Genomic DNA, 25742 nt, shown 5'->3' with positions numbered 1-25742 from the left:
AATCTCTTCTCTATTTTTTTCCTTGCCTGGGATCCGTATGAAGTGCTCTGTAGCTGGTGCTACCCTTTGCATAGGCAGGAATCTAACAAATTAAAAAAAAAAAATCCAAATTTTTGTTGCAACACTATATTTTTTATACTTAGGTTTATGTCCAACATTCCAGAAGAACTTGAACTAACAATCTATGTACTTCCACTTAAGGGGTTATTTACAAGCATTGACCTTTCCTGGCTCTTTAAGTAAACTCAGCATCAGAAAGGCAATATTCTCTTTGCAGGAGAAAAAAGCAGTCAATGCCCAGGAGTCTCAGAACAGTATATCTGCCTCCGCTTTTAAGGTATCCTAAAAAGCCAACAATCAGGGGCCGGGTGCGTTGGCTCATGCCCGTAATCCCAGCACTCTGGAAGGCCAAGGCGGGTGGATCACCTAAGGTCAGAAGTTCGAGACCAGCCTGACCAACATGGAGAAATCCCGTCTCTACTAAAAAATACAAAAAAAAAAAAAAAAAAAAAAATAGCCAGACATGGTGATGCATCCCTGTAATGCCAACTACTTGGGAGGCTGAGGCAGGAGAATCGCTTGAACCTGGGAGGCGGAGGTTGCGGTGAGCAGAGATTGCACCATTGCACTCCAGCCTGGGCAACAAGAGTGAAACTCTGCCTAAAAAAAAAAAAAAAAAAAAAGCCAACAATCTTTTCATCTCAACAACATTTCTCCAACAATCTCTGCTATCCTAGTTCAGGACACCAGGCTCCCTTGCTCAGATGAAGACACAACCTCTAACTGACCATCTTTCCTCTCTCCACAAGCTGAAACCAGCACTGCCTCCCTGAAATGTCTTCATGGCTGTTTCTCTCTGCCACTCTAGCTCATCCAACCTACACTTCTTTGACATCCTTGGAACAACAGAATGTGGTCACCTCTGGGCCTTTGCACATGCCATGACTCTTGCCTGAACACTGTCTTGCCTCTTGATTGTCCGACCTCCTCCCCATCCCTCAAACGTATGCAGGAATGCCACAATTTCTGGGATGCCATTCCGGACACAAATCTGGGTTAGAGGTCTCTCCAAAACCATCCAATATTTTCCCTTCTGTAGTGTTTTTTATATGGTACCTAGTTACATATCTGTTATATCTTACCATTTTAAAACTGCCAAACTCTGTGAGGTTAGAAACCATGTTTACCTTTTTTTATTGTTGTGTCCCACAAATTGCAGTTGCCTTTTAGGAACCCCTGAAATATTTTTGAATCAATTTGAGGGAAGTGGGAAAAATAAGGCCGTGTTTTAAAAACTCAAAACTATCCATGTTATGGAAAACATGCCAGAGGAAAGAATTAGGGAAGGAGGCAATTGAAATGCTCAAGCAATTGTCCAGTGTTGAAATATTGGAAGCTGCCCATGGAATGAGAAGCTTGAAACTGAGATAAATGAAGCAGGAATAATAGGTGTGATTTGGTAAATGTCAATATAAAGAATCAAGAAAAAAGAGGCTTGGAAGACTCTATCTAAAATGCAAGGCTGTGATACCATTCCCCAAAGCTGAGAAATGAAAAACGGAAACAAATTTTGAGGGAAAGACAATTAAATTTCCTACTTGGATAGGTAAAGATAAAATATTCCAAGGCCCAGTAGCAAAGTGGATGTGAAGCTTATAATATGGTTTGGCTGTGTCCCCACTCAAGTCTCACCTTGAATTATAGCTCCCATAATCCCCATGTGTGATGGGAGGGACCTGGTGGGAGGTAATTGAATCATGGGGGTAAGTTTTTCCCATGCTATTCTCATGATAGTGAATAAGTCTCATGAGATTCGATGGTTTGATGAAGGGTAGTTCCTCTGCACATGTGCTCTTCCCTGCCACCATGTAAGATGTGCCTTTGCTCCTCCTTTGCCTCTACCATGATTGTGAGGCCTCCCAGCCATTTGGAACTGTAAGTCCATTAAACCTTTTCCTTATAAATCACCAAGTCTCAGGTATGTCTTTATTAGCAGTGTGAGAATGGACCAATACAGCTTAGAAAGACTACAGAAAGGGAGCCTTAAACTTCAGCCTCACTAGCATTAGGAGCATTTGTTATCAGGCCAGTTAGTGTTTACGGTCTACTGCAGCTATCGGAGTCTTTCCTTCCTGTGCGGAATTCATTCCATCAGGTTTAGGAGGCACTCACTGTAAGCTATCTCCAAGCACAGGATAAACCTACATCCAAGACGTGGCCAGCTACACCCGTAAAATGGTAGATATAGGTATCATCAGCATGTGTCCCATGCCAGGCCAGCCTGAATATCTACTTGGAGAATATTCTGCTGAAAATAGCAAAATAAACTCCAAACATATATATAAACAAGGGACTCTTTCCAGTGATGTAACCAAATGAGAAAATGTGAGAGTGGGGGTAATCAGCAGACATCTTCAAAGAGATCTCTCCGAAGAATAAAGCCAATATATGAGAATGAGAATCTTGTGAGAGATGGTAAGTATGAGGGCAGATGCATTCTTAGATTACTGGTGATGTCAGCCAAAACATTATCCTTTCAAGTAAGCTAATTTGAACTGGGATACTATCGTTTGTAAATGAAAAACTTTTTAGAAGTAGAAATAGTGACCACTGAAGTCATATGAATAAGAGTGTTCTAAAGAAAGTGCCATGGAGAAGAAGAGTATAGGATTAGGGTGAAACTCTGGGGAATTTCCACTGAGAAAGAGCAGGAAAAGGAAGGTAATTCAAAGAAAGTTAGACACAAAGTTGAATGCAGAATTGACAATAGATAATTACTGGGAGGATAACAGTTGGGCAAACATGAAGATAGTTGCCAAATGGCTAAAGTTATTGAAAAATATAGACATATTCCTAGAAGGGTAGTAAGCATCAACAATGAAAATCCACAACATTGACTCTCTGACATAGACTCCAAATTACTGCACATAAAGTGAAGAAAATGGATTAATTTTATTCAGCATTTATATGGATTAAATCTACTCTTAATTAAACTCATTTCTGAAATATGTATGCATTTACATGCCATAAAATACACACTTAAAAAAAGTGTTTGTATCCTATGACACTACCTTAGAGCAGTTTTTCCAATCTATTTTTTTTTTGACTTGTAAAATTGTCTGACTAGCAACTCTCTTACAGTTTGTCGGCATCAGTTGACAGTTGTTAGATAGTATCGTTCATTCCTGTCTAAAAATAGGAAAATAATGTATGAGTTATGTTCATCTTTGGGAACAAAATGTATGGTGGATAGAGAGTCAGACACACTCTATCAACAAGCTGGAAAAAAGTTCTGAGTTTGAAAACGTCAGAATTTTTGCAAGTCACGGGAAACAAATCAAGAGGAAAAAAAAATTTCTGTTGCACCAAAGTATTATTAGGGTTGGAAAGCAAGTGATCTCCACTTCTGCTGGTAGTAGGGTTAAAATGACAATAACTGTAATGATAACTACTAGCACTTATTTAAAGAAAGATAATGTCCAGCTCATAATAAATACACAATTGTAAGGAATAAACCCAAAAACTATATATGGTAGAGCTTTTACAAATGGAGAAAATGAGACTCAGTCTATGTTCTGGAATTTGATCAAGATCACACTAACGGTACCCATCAGCACTGGGATATGGACACAGTTGAACTCCAGAGTCTTCATTCATTACTCTTTTCCCATATGCCTCCCATATAAAACAACAAGGATTCAAGTTATCCAGCGAAAGGATAACACTGAAATGTTGTAGATTCTCTTTTTCTAAGGATATTTTTTTAAAAAAGAAAAAACAATACAACCAAAGACTATAGAAGGCATTGTGTTATTCTTAGTTGAGTTATGAAAAGAAGTCCTACCTGGAAGTGGGAAAATAAATGGAAAGTAATCTTCTCAAGGTACATTTCAGCCTTCAAAATATTGACCACACAAACTCTTGAACTTTACTAACATCTACAAGGTATTGTTTGTAGGTAAATTAAAGTGCTGAGGTTTTCAAACTAGAACCTTTTAATTATTATTTAGGTATAGTGGAAAAATGGCTATTTTCAGACAATGGCATAGAAAGAAATGTTTACAGTTTCCAAAGTATTCCCACAATTATTATATAAGTTAATTGAATCATTGCAGGTAATACTCTAGCTTACTAGTGGTTCACGAGTTTTCAGCTCATTAACACTGTTTAAACGTACATTATGCCAAATTATACAGAGCAAAAGTTATTGCCCAAATTATTTTAAAGATCATAGGAGCAAGAATTAGTTTATGGAGTACCAAAACCAAACCTAGCCTAAAATGTGTATGTGTGTTGATTTTTGTTTACATGCTTTTTAAAGCACATCAAATAGTTGGTAGGATTTATTTCTTTGCTCTAATTGATAGAGAGAACTGATGCAAGCACTTTCAAAAATTCAATCTTCCCCCAATTTTTCTCCGCCCTTGACCTAGACAGCCAGCCTGAGGTACAGAGAAAGAATTCAATCTTGGCCCCCTCTCAAGAGACTTGAACTGCTAACTGAAAAGACGCACTTTTTGAAGAATAAGAGGGCTGGCTGAACTCTCTGGCCCACTGGGCCTTGGTTAGCACAGAAACAAGTCAGTTCTGCTTACCTGAGCAATATCATTTAGATAGTGACACCTTTCTTGGTTAGTGTTCCAGGTTGAGAGTTTGTGCAAAAAGGTGATGACCATAAGGGAGGGCATAGAATCAGCGCTGACAGCCCAGTACACATCCCTACAGTCGAAACGTTTTCCTACAGTGGTGGTTGTTAGAGAGGTATTGTAGGCAGGAATGCTTCTGGAGAGTCAGGAATGATTGTGAGATGGAGGTGAATGGATGAGAACAGGAATTAGATCAGCAGGGCTGGGAGCTGGTGGTGAACATTATATGTTCAATCAATACTATTAACTACAGTTCCTGTATCATTAAGAAAGACTTAAAGGTATGGATTCTTAAAAGGCTTAGAAAGTGAATTTCATAGATCCTTCCCAGCCTTTGACAGGATTTAAAGATATTTTTGTTTGTTTACTTATTTTATGGGGAGGTGATGAAACACATTGGTTTAAAACACAGTTCTTGAATACAGCCCCTTAGGTTTGAAGCCTATCTCTGGCTCTTTCCGTGTTTTCAACTTTGGATGACTTATTTAATCTCTCTCTGACTCAGTTTCCTAATAAGTAAACAAGGGAGTGATAGTACCCACCTCGCAAAGCTGTTGTGAGCACTAACTGAGTTAATGCAAGCAAAATGCTTAGATTGGCTCCTGACACAAACTACTCAACAAATGTTCGCCATTACTCTTTTCTCTTTTTTTTTTTTTTTTTTTGAGACGGAGTCTCGCTCTATCGCCCAGGCTGGAGTGCAGTGGCGCGATCTCGGCTCACTGCAAACTCCGCCTCCCGGGTTCACGCCATTCTCCTGCCTCAGCCTCCCAAGTAGCTGGGACTACAGGTGCCCGCCACCACGCGCGGCTAATTTTTTGTATTTTTAGTAGAGACGGGGTTTCACCGTGTTAGCCAGGATGGTCTCCATCTCTTGACCTCGTGATCCGCCCACCTCGGCCTCCCAAAGTCCTGGGATTACAGGCGTGAGCCACCGCGCCCCCCCTGTTCGCCATTATTCTTTTGTCATTGTTATTATTGTTGTTTGTTTAATATACCTGAAAACCATGTAGTAATCCTGATAAAACACAGAATGCAGAGCAGAGTCCCAGGCACATACACATGCAAAAGCAGAATTCACGTCCAACTCTAGACTCCTAAGCCCCAGGAGAATGTCTTGTATATCACACTGCTCTTCACCCTAACTCCGGGGTCCAAAAAAAAAAAGACAAGCTTGTACAAACTGCCTGGGAACTTGGCCGACCTTCATTATTCAAAGTGGCATCTATTTCACAGGTTGGACCAGGGCTGGGTCTGACCAGGGATCAGACCACTGCTCACTTTTGTCAGATGCATTAGCTCTCAGACCACTAGGATGCTATTTAGTGCAGGATTAGTCATTTACTAATTACTAATTACTCCAGTGGCCACAGACCGAAGGTCAGCAATTTTCTTCCTTCACACCAGGAGGATCCAGCATAATAGAGGCCAGACAGGTGATTTGCATACTCAAGAGAAGAAGCCATAATAGAAGAAGGCAGAGGAGGATTCTGTGTTGAAAGCAAGCAAAGATGGGCACAATCTGACCGGAGCTTCCGTAAACTTCTCATGGGAACACCTGGCTCGTTTTTCCTGCTGGGAGATGGCAGGTTCTTGCATTTGATACTTGAGTGGGCCAGCTGGGGTAACTGGACAAGGTCTGACTCTGGGCCTGCATCACTTTCGCGGGCTGGCAATTCTTTTCCACCCTGAGCATCTGTAGAGTCATCCAACTGTGTTTGCAAAACTTGGTTGTATGTGAGAAGTGTGTTTGTTTTATGATCAGTGTCTTGGGTTTTAAATAAGAATACTGCAGGAGATGATCCCCCCATGATCCTTGTTAATGTATCTCTAGGCTAATAAGTACGGAGATGATCCTGCTCTTTGATTTCATGAATAAGAAAATAAAATGGGAAATGCATGACATTTAAAAAAATTATTGTTATTACTGAGTGTAAAATTTATTTTAACCCTCTCTGTAGTGGCTAAGTTTCAAGTTGAATGTACTGCTTGCCAGATTGTATCTCCTGTTCCTGCTCTCCTTAAATTTGTGCTTATTTACTTCCTGCGGAGTTCAATTTTAGAACCCATCAAAGTAGATCCACTCAGACTCTGACTACATTTTCATGCATAAATTCATAGATGTCTTCAGAAGGAATTGCACTTGCATATGCAAATACCTTCTGATGCTTTTTATTTCTACTTTTGGCCTGCACAGTTTTTAATTCATGCAAACACATTACACAAACAAATATGGGCTCAATAACAACATGCGGCATGTGTGAATTGTTAATTGCAAAGCTATGAGTTGGATATGGCCAAGCAACCTCCATTATTATCAATGGAGGGGAACAAGACGAAACAGGAAGAATAAAGGTATATTTGAAAATAAAATCGCAGTCCTTGGTTTTATTTTATGTAAATATTAATAAAGGAAAAGGTGACAGGCCGATCCACAATTCAACAATAATCTGGAATCTACATCTCAGTGCCCAATGATCCAGAAGCCAGGATGCACTTTTAATAAGACTTAGGAAGAAGAGTGAACATTTCAGCACAGAATTATGAGACACAAAAACATATGCAGGAACAACGTAAATGAGACAAAAACTACAGCAGAAAATGAAAGGCTTTCAACCACGTTGAACGTGCATCACCTTTCAAAATATCTGAGTCTCGTGTTAGTGCAGCTCTGGGAAACAACAGAGAGGTGTCCTAATTTTATTATATTGGAAATGTAAGCTGTCTCTCAGTTAATTAAGCCATGATTCTTCATATTTTTTTTTTTCCAATTGCCACTACCTGCAATTTGGGGAATGGTGAGGACTTAACAAAGCAAAAACACTTGTTGAAGTTACAGATCAAAGGCATTTGATCCAGAGCAATTTTCAAGCAGCCTCTGCCCCCATTTTCTCATGGAGGAGGATCAGCATGTGTTTCATTTACATGAAGATAATTCAGAAAATAAGAAGGAAGATTAAATAAAAATTGTATCCTGCAAGAGTTATAATGGCAATGGAAACACAATTCTAACAGTTTCTCTCTTGATTTATTTTTTCAATCCTATGTTAAATATAAAAGCTGAAGCTAGGCTAAACAAGGAGTGTATAAAAAGATGTTATCTAGAACAACCTCTGGATTGTAGATTTATAAACCATGGGCATAGTGCTAATTAATAACATATATATACACATATGCACGTTTTGTAATAAATAAAAAATAGTAAAAAGTAGTTTAAGGAAGCTGAGAAACCAGGACTAGAATTCCAAGCTATTTCATTAGAAATTAAACCCATTGCAACATTTACTCCCAAGGACATGGAACAAGAAATAAAGAATCAGTGTTATAAAACAAATGAGGCAATAACCTAGCAGAGCAGGGCTTAGCCCTTTCGCACTGGCAGAGTGACCCTTCCCGAGGCATCCGGTACAGTTTTGTGCGTTTATTTGTAATTTTGCTGAGCCATCAATGTAAACTGCACACACGGCGAGGCTGGTACTAGTAAGACATGGAGCTAGAGAGTGAGCTTTGTCACACCACCTCTCAGCACTGCTTTGCTTTATTCTACGTGTTGATGCATTTACAGCAACCCTGGAGAAGTGATAACAGAACTCTTCATAAATATTGGACATGAAGAGAGTGCCAACTGTTAGTGCTTGGGAGAAAAATATTCTCCTCCCAAAAGAAATCAAAACAGTACAAGAAAAGGAAAATTAAGGCTTGGGGAAAGTAGGAGGGATAATTACATCAGTGGAATTGGAAAATAACATACATGCGGCCACCTATGCTCTGAAACACAAAAAGAGAAACCTATAACTCAGAATTAACATCATATTTTAGTAGAGGGAAAAGGGTGTATTATTATACACGATTTCAAAGACGTTTTAACCAAGATACACCATTTGTTCAAGGAGAATCTAAGTGAGAAACCCAATGCGAAAAGGAATAGAAATTTGAGGCTTGTAAGTGGACTATGAGGAGAATAATTTTGAGAAACCACAGATAATCTTAGGTTTCTCAGGATAGAGATTCACCATGGTGTTAGGAATGTCCTTTATGGAGCCAGGGGTCTGCTGTAGGGTACATCCGTCAAAAACCACCATGGTGGATCTCCAAAAGCAGCCATCAACCATGTAAATCAAGTAAGTTAGACAGTTGAGAGCAAATCAGCAGGGGAAACCCTACAAACCTTGTCTAGGAAACTCATCTGACTCCCGGTGGACGAGGTCTGTGACTCGGTTTCCATAGTGCATCCTGCTGTCATGGTCATAGGCCTTCAGAGTCTCACTGGAGCTGTAGGATTTCTGTGTGGGCACACGGCAGTCCTCACTGTCCAGAGAGGAGCTTGTGTAGCGACACTCTTTGCCACAGCGTCCTCTGGTCAAAGAGCGGTGTCGCCGGTCCTTTACATCCATTATTCCAGATACGGCAGAATGCTGATGTTTTCAGAAAAGTCAGGCCTGAGTTTTGGCACTTGTCACTTTGCCACCTAAAAACATAGAAGAAAAAACCCAAGACTGTGATTACAAGAAATGCTGCCTTCAGTTCTGATTCATGCTCTGACTCAGACAAAAACATGAACATGCAGCCTTGGTCAGCCCTGCACAATCTCTTTTGCAAAAGTTTAATGTAAACTAAACAATCAGTCTAAATAGAAGAACTCGATACAGTAAATTAATTTTCTTGCTGTTTAATTTAATAGATTTGGAAAAAAATAGTAACAACAAATACTCATCTTTTGATTTTTTTGTATGCACAGATGACATGATCAGTCTGTCACTGTAATGCAAGATCTTACTATGAAGCAATTCAAAGCCAAATTGATTTTATCCTTCTTTAATTACATTCTCTCTATGCTATAGAAGGCTTGGGTAGAAAACAAATACCACCCACCTACAAAACAAAACAAAAAAAAAAGGCAAAGAAAGGTGCAGCAGCAGATTTGAGCATAAGGCATAAATATGTGCTATTAATACTTTGTAGTGATACCAAGTCACATTCAAGTAACACAACATTTCCTGGCTATGTCTGGAGAATAAGAATAAAAGTTGTTCTCGACATGCAAACAATCTTTCTCCAATTTCTTCAACGAGCTTTTGGCAAACTCCCAGTTTCTGCTCCCTTGCAGATCTGTATCTTGGACACACCTGGTTACTTCTTCTGCCTAGTCACCCACCAACATGATAACTGCTGAACAGGCAGTCTTACTGGCACAGCCACCTGATAATCACCCCAAGCCATTCTGTCACCTTCATTGCTGGGATACCCACTATGGAACAGAAAAAAAAAATGAGGAAGATTACCAAGTACAGTAGGAAAGCTGAAGGGAAGGAACCTCTCTAACATATGAACTGGCAACCAGGGAGCCCCACAGTCTGGCATTTGACACCCTCAGACTGGAAGTGTATGCCAAACATCACTCAGAAAACACTCGCCTTCTGCTTAGCAAATATGACCAAAATGCTTAGGCGCCTCCAAGTTCCAAATCATAGGCTCTTATTGATTTCATTTGCCATGCAAAATAGCATATACCACAGGGCCAGGACCTGGACAGAACGGACAAATATGAATTTTAATTAAAATGGAAAATGCAACCCAGAGCCAGGGCAATGATTTTTCTCCAGGCTACTGTTGCTCACTGCCTCCTCAATATGTCAGCAAATACTTGGGGAGCAGATCTATAGTTTTGAACCCCTCTGCTCTTCCTTGGCTATTTTACCACACTATAATAAGATAGCTATGCACAGCAATGTGGATGGCATTTGCCTGCACACACCAGAAGCCAAGTAGCCCCTCCCTTGTTTTTTCACACCAGGAGTTCTTCTATATCTCAGGGACCCTCCCCCCAATCTATACTACGTGTACACTTTATCAAATATTGCCTGTAATTGTGGACAATTTTGTTTGACAATTGGCAATGAAAAAGAGGGTACGATTGGCTGGGCACGGTGGCTCATGTCTGTAACTTTGGGAGGCCGAGGTGGGTGGATCGAGGTTAGGAGTTCAAGACCAGCCTGGCCAACATAGTGAAACCCCGTCTCTACTGAAAATACAAAAAAAATTAGCTGTGCATGGTGGCGGGCACCTATAATCACAGCTACTTGGGAGGCTGAGGCAAGAGAATTGCTGGAACCCAGGAGGCAGAGGCTGCAGTGAGCTGAGATCTGCCATTGCACTCCAACCTGGGCAACAAGTGCAAAACTCCATCTCAAAAAAAAAAAAAAAAGAAAAAGAGGGTACGAATATTATGATCTTCAAGCACAGTCTTGGTGCTGCCTCAGTTGCTCATAAGAAAGCACAGGCAGTAGCTAGCTTGCTGGACTCTGGAGTCTCTCACTCAGCAAGTTCAGAAGTGCCTTTGAGAGTCATGACCCCAGGACCTGCTTAGAGGACATTAAGTAGTGTTTTTGCATGTCAGTATTTGCTGTGGCATAGTCAGTTCAAGTGTCTCCACATTAAGGCAATTACTAGATGCCCAAATCCCGTTCCCTAACTTCTAACATGCAGTTTCAACATTTTGGAATCTGCAGGTTATTTAAGAGCATGGCCATTGAAGTCTTAATTGGATGCCAGTCCTACCATGACCACTGGTGAGGCAGAGTCCTTGTCAAAATTATTCCTGGTCTTTTGAACTCAGTTTCTCAATCAGTTGAAATAGAAAATAATAGTATCTACTTCACAGAGTTTTTGTAGAAAATAATAGTGTCTACTCCACAGAGTTTTTGTAAAAATTAAAACATACATGGTGGTAATATTCCTAATATACTATCTAACACATCATAGGGGCTCAATTAAAATTAGTTTTTATTCTCCTCTGAATGATTTTAAAAACGTTTTTTTCTTAGCTAAGGAGTTACAGACTTGCATAAGACAGAGGAGGAAGATGATGATATAAATCCCTGAAACTCACAGTTCTAATCATAAATCGTAATTCTTAAGCTAGGCTCCAATAAAGGAAGACTTTCAGCATCTACTAAAAGAATGTAAGACTGTGTGCACCAACACTGAGAAGCCACAGGTGGTTTTATGGGGAGTTGAGTATTGATTTTCTTCTCTCTTGCTTCACTGTTAGTTTTTAATTTCAATATCTTCAGTGTTCCTGACTCATGAAATCCTATCTTCTCTAATTTGCATTGTGCTTGGGAAAGTAGACTGACTTTCTACATATGTGTGTATGCGTGTGTGTGCTTTTATTTTATTTTTTAAATCATGCTCAGAGTGGGAGCTTAAAGGCTTATAACTTTTTCTTTTTTTTTTTTTTTTGAGATGGAGTTTTGCTCTCGTTGCCCAGGTTGGAGTGCAGTGGCATGATCTCAGCTCACGGAATCCTCTGCCTCCTGGATTCAAGTGATTCTCCTGCCTCAGCCTCCCAAGTAGCTGGGATTACAGGTACCCACCACCACACTCAGCTAATTTCTTGTATTTTTAGTAGAGACGGGGTGTCACCATGTTGGCCAGGCTGGTCTTAAACTCCTGATCTCAGGTGATCTGCTTGCCTCGGCCTCCCAAAGTGTTGGGATTACAGGCGTGAGCCACTGTGCCCAGCCACAAGGCTTATAACCTATTAATAAAGTTCAAGAACTTTAGTGTTTGAACATTTTGACATCTAATATGGTTGCTCAGAGATCTTTCCCTGATAAATTTATCTTTCTTGGCTCTGCCCTTGCTAGTTAAGTTTGTCAGCAATATCACCCCTGGATAAATGATGGAAAATTATATATAATGAGGTAAAAATTCACAAATCTCAGTCAGAGAAACTAAATTTCTTAAGGAGCTAGGCAGAGCTCACAGACTGTTGGCAAATAGACATTTTGCATTTAGCCTGCCTGTTACTTAAAAACTGATTGTCGGCCGGGTGCGGTGGCTCATGTCTATAATCCCAACACTTTGGGAGGTCGAGGAGGGTGGATAACGAGGTTAGGAGTTCAAGACCAGCTTGGCCAAGATGATGAAATCCCGTCTCTACTAAAAATTCCAAAAAAAAACAAAATAGCCAGGCGTGGTGGCAGGTGCTTGTAATCCCAGCTACTCAAGATGCTGAGGAAGAGAATTGCTTGAACCCGGAAAGCAGAGGTTTCAGTGAGCCAAGATCGTACCAGTGCACTCCAGCCTGGGCAACAGAGACTCCATCTCAAAAAAAAAAAATGGATTGTCAGTATTAAAAGACAAAATGGAAGAATTATATATGAAAATCTGGATTCTTATCTTTAAAAATCAGGCAGACTATAAATGTCTGCTTCCAGAAAGACGGAATAGACATACTTTTCCCTATTTTCCCTACAAAGTACAGCTAAAAGCCCTGAACATTATATATAAAACACGTAAGATTATGAAAAGTAGGAAGAAGAGCAGAACAATGAGGGGCCTCAGGACCCAAGGAACAACAGTGGTGAGTTCCCTGGGGTTTCTTTTTGCCATATATATGGCAAAAAGAAATTAGATAGATGATTGATAGATAGATAGACAGATAGACAGATAGATAGATAGACAGATAGATAGATATAAATATTCCAGACATGGAGCTGGCAACCCAGAGATCTCAATGGGCACAGACAACAAAAGTGAGCCTCCTATATAGCCAAAGGACTATGAAAAGGGGCAGGCTCACAAGAAAGAAAATGTTGAGACAATGACTACCCTACTCCAGCCACACACCATGGAAACCAACTGTGGCTCCACCCCAATCTTCACCAACAAAGACTAAGTGGAAAGCTCGCCCTTCTATGAAAATGAGGCTGCAAGTAGGCACCAACCTCAACCAGAGTACAGGAAAGCCAGGTCTTTCCGCCCCTTCCAGGAAATAGTGAAGCTCTTCTCTTCACAGGGTGTTGTCATCCACCCCCACTGAGCATAAACAAGGCACTCCTCCCCTTCTCCATTGGAGTGGGTGGAAGAACGTTTACGAGAGTCAGAACTTTTCGCCATCCTTCTGTGGTGAGTCCTCTTGCCCCCTATGGTGTCAGCAGATGCCATGTAGTAAGCAGGGCTGAAGCATTCCTACTCCTGCCACCCAGAGAGGTATCGCTGCGTGTCTCGTGGGGAACCAGAATTTCCATTCCTCTACCCCCTTGGTTGGCTTCCCCCTTGGCATCTAAGAAGAAACTCCCTGCCTTTGAATGTTGACAGAAGCTGAGCAGGGAATTTGGCAGTAATGAGGTAGGTTCCTCCTTCCCCTGTCAACAGCAATGCCAGAGAAAATCAGCTAAAATAGAAGGTTTAAATAAGAGCCAGAGTCTCATAACATGATATCCCAAATGTCCAGGTTTCAATAAAAAATCACTTGTCATACGAAAATCCAGGAAGTTCTTAAGCTGAAAGGAAAAATGCACTCAATAGATGGGCCAACGCTGAGATGACAAAGATGTCAGCATTATCTGATATAAGCAGCCATCATGAAATTGCTTCAATGGACAATTATGGGCACACTTGAAACAAATGGAAAACAGAAAGTCTCATCAAAGAAATAGAAATTCTCAGGAACCAAATAGAAGATGTAAAGAAGACCCCAGTGAAAATCTTAGAACTGAAATATACAATAACACAAAACAAAACAAAATTCTCGATAGATGGTAGATTGACTTAACAGCAAAGAGGAGGCAAAAAGAAAAGAAAGAGAGAACTTGCAAATAATCAGTAGAAATTACCCCAATATATACAACAGAAGAAGGAAAGAAAGACAGACAGACAGACAGACAGAAAGAAAGGAGGAAGGAAGGAAGGAGAGAAAGAAAGAAAGAGAGAGAGAGAGAGAGAGAAAGAAAGAAAGAAAGAAAGAAAGAAAGAAAGAAAGAAAGAAAGAAAGAAAGAAAGAAAGAAAGAAAGAAAGAAAAAGAAAGAAAGAAGGAAAGAAAGGAAAGAAAGGAAGAAAGGAAAGAAAGAAAGAAAGAAAGAAAGAAAGAAAAGAAAGAAAAGAAAGAAAGAAAGAAAGAAAGAAAGAAAGAAAGAAAGAAAGAAAGAGAAACTAACTAACTTAGGGACCTGTAGGGTGATGATAAAATACCTAATGTTCATGTCATCAGAGTCCCAGGAGGAGAAAGAAGGAGGGGCTGGAAAAGCACTGAAAATGCAGCTGAATATATCCCAATTTTGCAAAAGGCATAAAAGTACCTATTCAAAAAGCTGAGTGAGTCCCATGCAGGACAAATCCAATTGCATCCATAGTCAAACTTCTGAAAACTAAAGGCAGTGAAAAAATATTGAAAGGGTGAGAAAAAACATTACAACTTATCTATAGGGGAAAATGATGTGAATGAAAGCAGACTTATTATCAGAAACCATGGAGGTCATTAGAAAGTAGCACAACATTTTTCAAGTGCTGAAATAAAAGAATCTTCAAACTAGAATCCTATATCCAATGAAAATATCCTTCTGGAATGAAATAAATTTCAAGAAATTATCAGATGGAGGACAATTAAGAGACTTGGTCACCAGTAGACCTATTTTTAAAAATAGCTAAAGAGTTAGTTCTCTAAATAGAAAGGAAACCATAAAAGGAGGAATCTTGGAACACCAAGAGTTAGCGAGAATGTGGAAAGCAAAAATATGAGCAAATGTAATAAACTTTCTCCTTTTGAGTTTTTAAGAATTTTTTGATAGTTGAAGCAAAAATTAAAACACTCTGGGATATGATTCTAAATGTATGTAGAGAATATATTTAATAAATTATATTATAAATAGGGGAGGGTCAGAGAATGTAAAGGAAGGGAAGGCTTCCACACTTTATTCAAACTAGTAAAATGATGAAAGGAGTAGACTGTCATAAGATACATATGTACAATGTAGCAACTACAAAAGCTATACAAAGAGATGCACTCAAAATTACTATAGGTAAGTAAAACTGGAGCCCTATAAACTGTTCGGTAACCCATAAGGAAGTAGGAAAAATAAAACAGAGATACGAAAAGTGCAGAGAATGTGAGAACAAAAAGAAAATTAAAATAAAAGGGCAAACTTAAGCCCTAAAATAGCAATGCTTTTTTAATTGTAAATGGTCTTAATATATTGATTAAAAGACAAAGGCTGGCAAAGTGAATTAAAAACATGACCCAACTCTATGGTGTCAATAAGAAAGTTATTTTATTTCATTTTATTTTTTGACAAGGTCTCATTCTATCACCCAGGCTGGAGTGCAGTGGCACAGTCACAACTCACTGCAGCCTCGACTTCCCAGACACAAGCGATCTTCCTGTCTTAACTTCCTGAGTAGCTGGGACTACAAGTGTGTGCAACCATGCCTGGATAATTTGTGTATTTTTTATGGAGATGGAATTTTGCCATGTTGCCAAGGCTGGTCTTGAATTCTTGGGCCCAAGAGATCTACCCACCTCAGCCTCCCAAAGTGCTGGGATTACAGGCATGAGCCACTGTGCTCCACCAAAAAAGTCATTTTATATATAACAATCCAGGTACATTTAAAATAAAACTAAAAAAAAAAAAAAAGGTATCATGCAAACATCAATCAAAAGAAAGCAGGAATGACTATACTAAGATTGGATAAAGTGAACATTACAGGCAAAGAAATTACCAGAGACAGAAAGGAGCATTATAAAAGGGTAAATATTCCAAGAGGACATGGCAATTTTAAATATGTATGACCCCAAAAAACATATCTGCAAAATATGTGAAACAAAAAAAGATATAACTGAAAAAAATTTTAATGCACAATTGTATTTGAGTTTTCAACACCCAGGTCTTCAAAATTAATAGAATATTTAAATGGAAAAATCAGGAAGGATATAGACGATCCCAACAACACCATGAGCCAACAAGATAAATCAACATTTACAGAATTCTCCTCCCAACAACAGCAGGTTATAAATCTTTCTCAAGTGGCCATGGAGTGTATATCAATATAAACCATATCTTGGATCATAAAACATACCTCAAAAATTTTTAAAGAATTGAAATCATACAGAGTATGTTCCCTGACAACAATGGAATAAAACTAGAATCAGTAATAGAAAATAAGAAGAAAATCACCACACACTTGAAAAGTAAACAACACTCTTCTAAATAATCCACGGGTCAAAGAAATTCTCAAGGAAAAAAATCAAAATACACATTAAAGTGAATAAAAATGAAACTACAATATCAGTATTTGCAGGATACAGTTAAAGCAGTGATGAAAGGGAAGGTTATAGAAGTAAATGCATACATTGGACAACAGAAAAAGCCTCAAATCAATAATATAAGCTCCCATTTCAAAAACAAGGAAAAAATAAGAAGAAAAAGACATACTCAATGCAAAAAAGGGGAGGGAATAATAAACATAAGACCCAAATCAATGAAACTGAAAACAGAAAAACAATAGAGAAAAACAATTAAAAAGTTGTTTCCTTGAAAAGATCAATAAGAATGACAAACCTCTAGGAAGACTGACAAAGAAAAAATGGAAGACACAAATTATCCATATCAGGAATAAAACAGAAGATATCATTACAGGCCCTGAAGACATGAACAAGATAATTAGAGAATATAGCTGGCCCACCATATCCATGAGTTTTGCCACATCAGATTCAATCAGCTTCATATTCCACCAACCGTGGATCAAAAATATTTGGGAAAAATAAAAAATAACCATACAACAATAAAAAATCATACAAATAAAAATCAGTACAGTATAACAAAACTATACATAGCATTTACATTGTGTTAGGTATTATAAGTAATCCAGAGATGATTTAAAGCATACAGAAGGCTGTGCATAGGTTATATGCAAATCCACCATTTCATATAAGAGACTTGAGTATTTGTGGATTTCAGTATCTGTGGGATATCCTGGAACCAATCCCCCATGGATGCTGAGAGGTGACTGTACTACAAACAGATCTATACACAATATAACTTTGACAAATGGACTAACTTCTCAAAAAACTCAAAGTATGACAACTCATCTAATACGAAATATTAAATAGATCATTTGAATGATTTTATAGTTATTAATGAAATTGAATTTATAATGTCACAACTCTCTCAGACACACACACACACACACACACACACACACACACACACAGAATGAACAGGCTCAGCTGGTTTCACTGGAGAATTCTAACAAATGTTTAAAAAGGAATTTACACCAGTTCTACAACATCTCTTCCAGGAAATTGGAAGGGGATCATTTTCCAATTTATTTTATGAAGCTACTTATTACCCTCATGACTAAACAGACAAAGATAGTACAAAAAGAAAGAGCAAAAGAAAGAAAGAAAAGAAAAGAAAGCTAAAGACCAATATTCCCTTGGTATATAGATGCAAAAAATCTTTATGATAGCAAATAAAAAATCAGTAATATATAAACACAATTACACACCATGAACAAAAGAGATTTATTCTGAGGATGCAAGACTCGGAATTCAATATTTTAAAGGCAATGAATGCAATTCATTGTATTAAAAGGTTAAAAAAATTCTAGTCACAGTATCTCCCCTGAGAATTCAAAGAGGTAATGATGTCTGCTCTCACCAGTCTTGTTCAACATGGTGCTGGAACTTCTAGAAGGTGCAATAACACAAGAAAGGAAAATAAGAAGCATATAGATCAGAAAGAAATACACAAAACTTTCCCTGTTTACAGATGACATGATTGCATATGCAGAAAAATCTCAAGGAATCTACAAGAAAACTCCTGGAACGAATATAAGCAAGTTCCTCAAAGTCATAGGATATAAGATAAAAATGTAAAAATCAATTGCATTTCAATACACTAGCAATGAACACATGGGCACTGGAAATTAAAACACAAACCATTTAGAATCACTAACAAAATGAAATACTTAGATATAAAGCTATCAAAACATGCACAGAAATTATGTGGTGCAAACTACACAACACTGATGAAAGAAATTATAGAAGATCTAAATAAATGGAGAGACATATTGTGTCATGGATTGAAAGACTCAACAGAGTAAAAATATCAATTCTCCCCAAATTGTTAAACAGACTGAATGAAATTCCTATCAAATCTTAGCAAAATTTTTTGTAGATATAGATAAGTTTATTTAAAAGTATATATAGAAAGGCACAAGAACTGGAATAGCTAAAACAATTATTTAAAAAAGAAGAAAGTGGGAGGAATTAATCTATCCAGTCTTAGGACTTACAGAGCCACAGGAATCAATACTGTGTGGTGTTGGTGGAGAAACAGACACACATATTAATGGATACAATAGAGAACCCAGGTACATACCCACACAGCTATGTCCAACTGATTTTTAAGAAAGGTGCAAAAGCAATTCAATGGAGGTAAGACAGCATTTTCAACAAAGGGTATTGGAGCAATTGAACACCCACAGGGAAAAACAAACAAACAACAAAAAACTCCTTAATTTAGTTTAAATAAATAAATGTATATATATTTATATGTATATTTATTCTTCTGACAGGGTAAATGACCCTGTTAAAAAGATTAAAGGACAATCTACAGACAGGAATGTATGCGCAAACCATATATCTGAGAAAGGATAAATACTGAGAATATATAAATATTTCTCAAAACTCAACTGTAAAACAATTCTAAACAATACAATTAGAATATTGGCAAAAGACATGGAGTCATATTTCAATGAATAGGATATATAAATGGCAGATAAACATATGAAAACACATTCATCACTAGCCATGAAAAATATAGATAATTCCACAATGAGACATTACTACAAACCTATTATAATAGCTACATTTTTTTTTTAAATGACAAAACTAATTGCCAGCAAGGATGAGAAAAAACTGGATCACTCATGCAGTGACTCTGGAGGGCAGTTGGCCAGTTTCTTAAAAAAAAAAAAAAAAGAAGAAGAAGAAAAGAAAAAATTAAATGTGTAACTGCCATACAACCTAGTAATTGTAGTCCCAGAGAAATGAAAACTTATGTTCATACAAAAACCTGTACCCAATATTTATAGCAAAACGTTCACTCATTAGCCCCAAACTGGAAACAACCCAAGTGTTCTTCAATGGGTGACTAGTTAAACAAACTGTGATACACCCATGCCATGAAATACTGCTCAGCAGTGAAAAGGAATGCACTAGAGATACACAGAAGAATCAGTATGAATCTCCAGAGAATAATCCTGAGTGAAAAAAGCAATCCTAAAGATTACATTTTGATGGCACGGCTCCACTTACGTAACATTCTGGAAATCACAAAATTATAGAACTGGAGGACAGGTTAGTGGCCGTCAAGGCTAAGAAGGGTATGATGGTGTGGAAGAAGTCAGTATGGCTATAAATGGGCAACATGTGGAATCAACTTTGTGATGGAAATGTTTTGGATCTTGGCTGTATCAATGTCAATATCTTCATTGTGACATTGTACTACAGTGTGCAAGATGTTGCTATTGGTGGAAATTGACTAAAGGGATGCATCTTTAGTCACTGCCCAATCCATATCTCTGTATTACTTCCTTCTGGCTGCATATGATTTGACAGTTGTAGCAAAGTACAAAGCCTACTTTAAAAAAATCCCACAATACCACATACCTGGCCTCAAATTCCATCACGAAAATAAATACCTATTTGGAAGGTCATTTACAATTTTAAACTGGGTACACATACACCCCTTTTAAAAAATTATTATTGTCATTATTTTACCACCCCTTTCAATTGTATAGCCAGGCTTCTTTACTATTTGAACTCTCTGCTTGGACAATACAGTCTTTATATTTGTGAGTTTTGGTATAAAGGAAAAAGAAACACTTCTGTGGCTCCTAGAAAGGATCACAAAAAGCTAGTAACAATATAAGCAACCACATTTGCCAACATATTTTTAAAGACAATTCTAAATAATAAGATACTACTCTTAATCCTAATACGGTTGAACAGCCATCTTTTAATAAATGCATTTATTGCTTATGATGAGTAAGCACTGTCAGCATAGTTGTCCTTGAAAGTTAAGGTCAACAGTTCATGTGGGGAAATGCAAGTTTAGAGACCGCTTTTAAAAAGTAATTAAAATTGCCTTGAAGCAGTAGGAAAGATGGTAACCAAAATTATAAATCTTTTCCCCAAGCCTCCACCTTTTCTGCCACTGATAAATGGTAATCACCGGATGGCAATACCTCTGCCAGCTCGTTACTGCTATGCTGGGGCTTTATTCTGTTACATTCCACATTTCCTCCCTTGAAGAGTGTTCACACTGCTTTCTTCATCAGTTGCCCAAGTGGGGTCCATCACTTTAGCAAAACAGACTACAGCGATCTTGCCTGCAAGCCTTTGTCTAATTAACTAATCCTATGAGCTGTAACACTGTTCACGATTAACTTCTCAGAATATCCTACTACTTAAGGGGGTTGACTTGTTAATCACTGACAGCCCATTTGAGATGTGTGTGTGAGAGACAGTGTGTGTGTGTGTGTGCGCGCTATTGTATATATGAGTGTACCTGTGTACCTGTTTGTGTTTGTGTATGTGTGTGTAAATGGATGCAATAAGGATGCATAGGTGAATTTTAGGTGCATCCAATGGAAATCCATGTTTTCCCTGTCAGAACAAATACTACAGAGAGTTGTTTAAATTTGTATCTCTCGCATCACTGGTCTTCGATCACACCCCAGGCATTGTTTCATTGTGCTTAAATATTTGTGTCTTCTAAAATGACTGTGCACCTTTAGGATGTATGGTACCAGGAAAGCCAGCCATTTCCAAATGCCCATGTGAATTGAGAGGCAATCTGTTAAACCTAAGTGAGGATGGATGTGACCACCTTTCTTCCCCACTTAAAAATTATGACAAGTAATTGACGAAGATAGTCTAGAAGGGAGTAGGGGAAAGGGTTAGTTAGTACACGTGAATCAAACTTTCTTATTTCTTAATTTGAGCTAATGTTAAAGGTATTTTATAATTCTAATAAAAAGTTTTATTAGATGAGCATGTTTATAGTCAAAAATATATATTTTAAAAGCTCAAGCAGAAAACTGTTGTACAAAACCTTTCTTCCTTCTGATAACATGTTAATTGAATTGCCAACCTGTTTCTTAAATATTGCAGGTGACGTGCTTTTCTGTTTCAGAAAATGTAACAGATAATGCACAGTGCCTTTATCCTTTACTCCTCTGTTTTGCCTGTTTCCCAAAAGCAGAAATACTAAGTCAACCAGAAAACAGTGCATCCCGTTCTTGTGTGTTAGAACTTTTGCATAAAAGTGGTTCATTTAAAAATATTTAAAGTACCAATTGGAATGTAATGCAGAGCCTTACACAAAAGAAAGAGAGAGAAGCTGAGATAGGGGATGAAGTTGGAGTCTCAGTCTGCCTCCTTCCATCCCCAAGAAGGGCCTGATGGACACAGTGTGAAAACTGGTCCTCTAAGATTTCCAGTCTCCTCTTAGACAAACTTAAGGGTAATTCTAAGCATAGATACACTCCAAAATATTTAGAGACAGAATATTCCTGTGACTGCTGGGTAGACCAAGGAAAATCTGGTTTAAAATCTACAAAAGTGGGAGATAGTGGCCTAGTAATTTAATGCGATAGTAAATAAGAGGTCAAAGGAAATTCGCTTCCTGTTCCCTTGTGCCATTATACTGACATGTCTGGGGATAAAAAGCCAACTCTGGTTAATGTCCAGAGCAAGAAAGAATAAGCAAATTCACAATTGTGTTTTGCTCTCTAGCTTCAGAGCTACATGTTCCTGCCTTTTAGAATCTGTTAAGGTCCCTGGAGCCATTTGCACAGGAAATGGTGAGAGCAGAGCCAGGATCTGCTGTCTATGAATTTTATGAATTGTGAAATGAAAAACATTTTTTACATACTAGCAGTCCAAATCAACAAAAGCCACAAAGGGATAACACATACCTTATAAATCTAGATATTTGCCACGATAGTGCAAGCTTATGTGTTTGTGTGTATTCTTATTTGAATAGCAATGAAAAGGCAAATATCTATATCAGATTGGTAGTTCATCTAATTCCATGTCTTTTTTCCCCCTCTCCAGTCCAAACTGTTTAACATTCAAGAAAGCCAGCACGGTTACACCTCCTGCAAAAATTTCAATATGAAATGTGGAGGTTTACTGAAGACTTTTCCTCTTCAGCTCCACCTTCCCCACATGCAGACCCATCAGTTCTCCTCCCATTTTCCTATGTGCCTCCTGAGATCAGAAGCTGAACAGATGGCTGTACCTTAGGCACTGGCTAAGTTACCATAACCGGAAAAACAGTCCCTCCCCACTCCTCCTCACCATGCAGAGCTTTCGGAGAGGCAGCAGAGCAAGCCCATGAGCCTGCAGCCTCAAAACCTAATGAAGAAAAAGATTGAACATCCTCTTCCCATTCCATTGAATGTGCCCCTCTCTGTAAATGAGCGTGAAAGCCACACTAGAGAATCAGAGTGTGCAGAGGATGTAACATCAAAGTCAAAATCATCATCAAGTCAAGCTCCCACTTTCATGAATGTCTGCCAGTCACCAGGCCTTGAGTTAGGCTCTTAAAGTAAGTTATCACTAATTGAACCATCCTGCAACACAGATATTCTTAGCTGTGTTTTAGAGATGGGAAAATGTAAATTCTGAGAGGTTAAGTGAGTTGTTAATTCCAGACACCTAAAAAGTGCTCACATCAAGATTGGGACTGATAGCTGCCTAACTCCAAGGCCTGCCTTCATTACAAAGAGAAATGACAGAGAAAACGTCAGTCTTAGAGCATTCTCCCCTGCGCTTTGGCCATTGGATTTGTAATTGTCCAAGAACCTAGTTCCTTCAATCCAATGCAGTTGCCTCAGGAAGTTACTAGCCACATCACAATCCTGATGTGGGACCATCTACATCAAGGGTAAGGGGACCATCCAATCAAGGAACCAGTATATTCGAGTGCCTCTAATATAGCATGAACACTGAATACAGGAGAGAGAGGTCACAATGAAGAGTCAAAGAAGAATTGAGGGAAATAGGCCTGTTTCTACTTCTGGAAAGTGGGGATAATACACCTACCTTGAAGGCATTATGAGGATGCCAAACAGGTACGTGTGAATCTCCTAATAATAGATGCTCAATTAGTGACAGACTTTACCATCACCACCACCACCCCCACCGCTAATGTCAATTATTACTGCTACCATCTGGCCATGAACAATAACAGTAGTGGTTACTTCGTGATCCTTAAAGTGCAAGTTAAGTACCAGTATTCTAAATGATATGTTAGGGTGCTGTATTTCTGAGCTCTAAAGAGTTAGCAGTGTGGCACTTTCTTAGCATAGAAACACAAATATTAATAACCCATTTGATATTCTACTTTTGCTGCATGAAACAGTTCCACTTAACACTGAAAATCTGAAACTGAGGTGTTCTAACTACATCACTCATTCTTAAATTAGATGCACTGGGCCTGTATTGTAAATAGACCATATTGGGTTCATCACAGAAATGATAACATGTACAATAAGGAGAAATGACATGAAAAAGCTGAGTTGTTTATAACTATCTCACTACTTGTTCAGGTATCTCACTACCTGATCCTAGTAACTGGGAATTCCGTTGTTTCTTATACCTAAACAATGGATGTGGAGATATAGAAGTTGAAGAACTGGGATGGTTCTAAATTTCTTCGCTTAGTAAAGAGAGAAGGGTCTTAAGAGAGTAGGTAAGTACAGAGAATGAAACCAGAAGGATTTACAGATCTTGTGGGGAAGAATGTAAAAGAGGCATATCCAGAGAAGAAGAGAGTGAATGAGTGGAGAAGGAAGATATTCCCTGGAGACCTTCAGAGAGGAATGCAATGTACTGGGTGATATAAATCCTTTTTACTCCATCCCCCAGCCAAAAAGGTAGGGGAGGGGAGGACTCACAGTACAATGCACTTTCATCATTTTTGTGGTGAATCTGATTGTGTGTGTGTGTAGTCACTATTTTCTACTATTTTACTATTATAAGTAAGCATATAATATTCATTAAAGTCTTGCTTCAATGATGACATGAGACAAGAACTAAGGTGCAAAATCCAGAAACGGATGATAACAAGATCATTTTGCTCTGTGTATGAGATTTTCTGTGAGGGCAGGGACCTTGCCTCTTGCCAGTAAATCTCCAGTAGCTGGCACAGAACCCAGCATTAAAGAGTGCCCAATAAAGCTTTGTTAAAAATAGCTGTGTGTTTACAAGACATCTCAAAAAAATGATGGGAAAAATGTTTAAAAGGCCTTAGAGCCATTGTTGTCTTTCTTAGCTGTTAACTGCCCTGAATGTATCTTTCAGGTCTGTTGTTAATTGCAGCATTTACATAAGAATTTTCATACAAATTTTGTGATGTATTTTCTTCCTGCTTTGTCAAAAAAATACAACATAAATGTTCTCTTTCAAGGTAGCTCTGCTTCCCTAATTAGGAAACAAAGTATAAATATTGTTAACTTCTTTGAAAATTGTAAAATAATACTCAGAGTGTAGGAGCTGGCTCCTGAAACAATGTGAAATCAAAATCAATGCCGTACTGAAAAAAAATGTGTATATATATATATATATATACACACACATATATATATCTTTTATATATATACATCTTATATATATCTAATATATCAATATATATATACATCTTATATATATCTAATATGTCAAAATATATATCTAATATATATATATAAGATGTATATATATCTTTTGGAAAGGATGTGCTGAGGCCTAGCAATGCTATATGTCAGGGATCAGCAAACATCTTCCGTAAAGATCCAGACAGTAAATCTTTTTGCACATTATAGGGTATGTTACTACTACTAAACTCCACCACTGTGACCCAAAAGCAGTTATAGATAATATGGAAATGAATGAGCATGCCTGTGTTTCAATAAAACTTTATTTACAAAAACAGCCAGCGAGTTCCATTTGACCCCCAGGCCACAGTATACTAACCTCTGCTATTATGTACATAACAAAAGCAAGACATTTGGAATTCTGGCCAAATAGCTTCACATCAAACATGCCTCACCAAGAATCTTACAGCAGATGAAGACTTCTTTTGCCAGAAATCTTGCAACATGTTGAATTAACACAAACAAGGCATTCATAGTGGGGACAGTAACTAGTACAATGTAAACAAAATAAATTGCTTGTATTTAGGAGGTTACTGATTTGAAATTGATACATTTTCTTAGGCTAGGAGCCAAGGCTGTACATCTCTTGAGAAGATGCATTT

The 25742-nt window shown here is 38.2% G+C and overlaps 1 protein-coding gene across 3 annotated transcripts in view; it reads right to left on the bottom strand.

Moving 5' to 3' along the window:
- The window catches only part of TENM2 (teneurin transmembrane protein 2), a 1186617-nt gene that overhangs the window by 966383 nt on the left and 194492 nt on the right, over positions 1-25742 (bottom strand). For all 3 annotated transcript variants that reach the window (XM_054488238.2, XM_054488240.2, XM_063665336.1), the window contains one exon: positions 8815-9114. In XM_054488238.2, the coding sequence (XP_054344213.1) occupies positions 8815-9040 (226 nt within the window). In that variant the 5' untranslated portion in view covers positions 9041-9114. The remainder of the gene's footprint in view (positions 1-8814; positions 9115-25742) is intronic.

Source organism: Pongo pygmaeus, chromosome 4 (assembly GCF_028885625.2).
Source record: "Pongo pygmaeus isolate AG05252 chromosome 4, NHGRI_mPonPyg2-v2.0_pri, whole genome shotgun sequence".
In the NCBI taxonomy this organism is placed as follows: Eukaryota; Metazoa; Chordata; class Mammalia; order Primates; family Hominidae; genus Pongo; species Pongo pygmaeus.
Note: the sequence above shows the minus strand (reverse complement) of the source record. Positions and strands in the feature narration are given on the sequence as shown.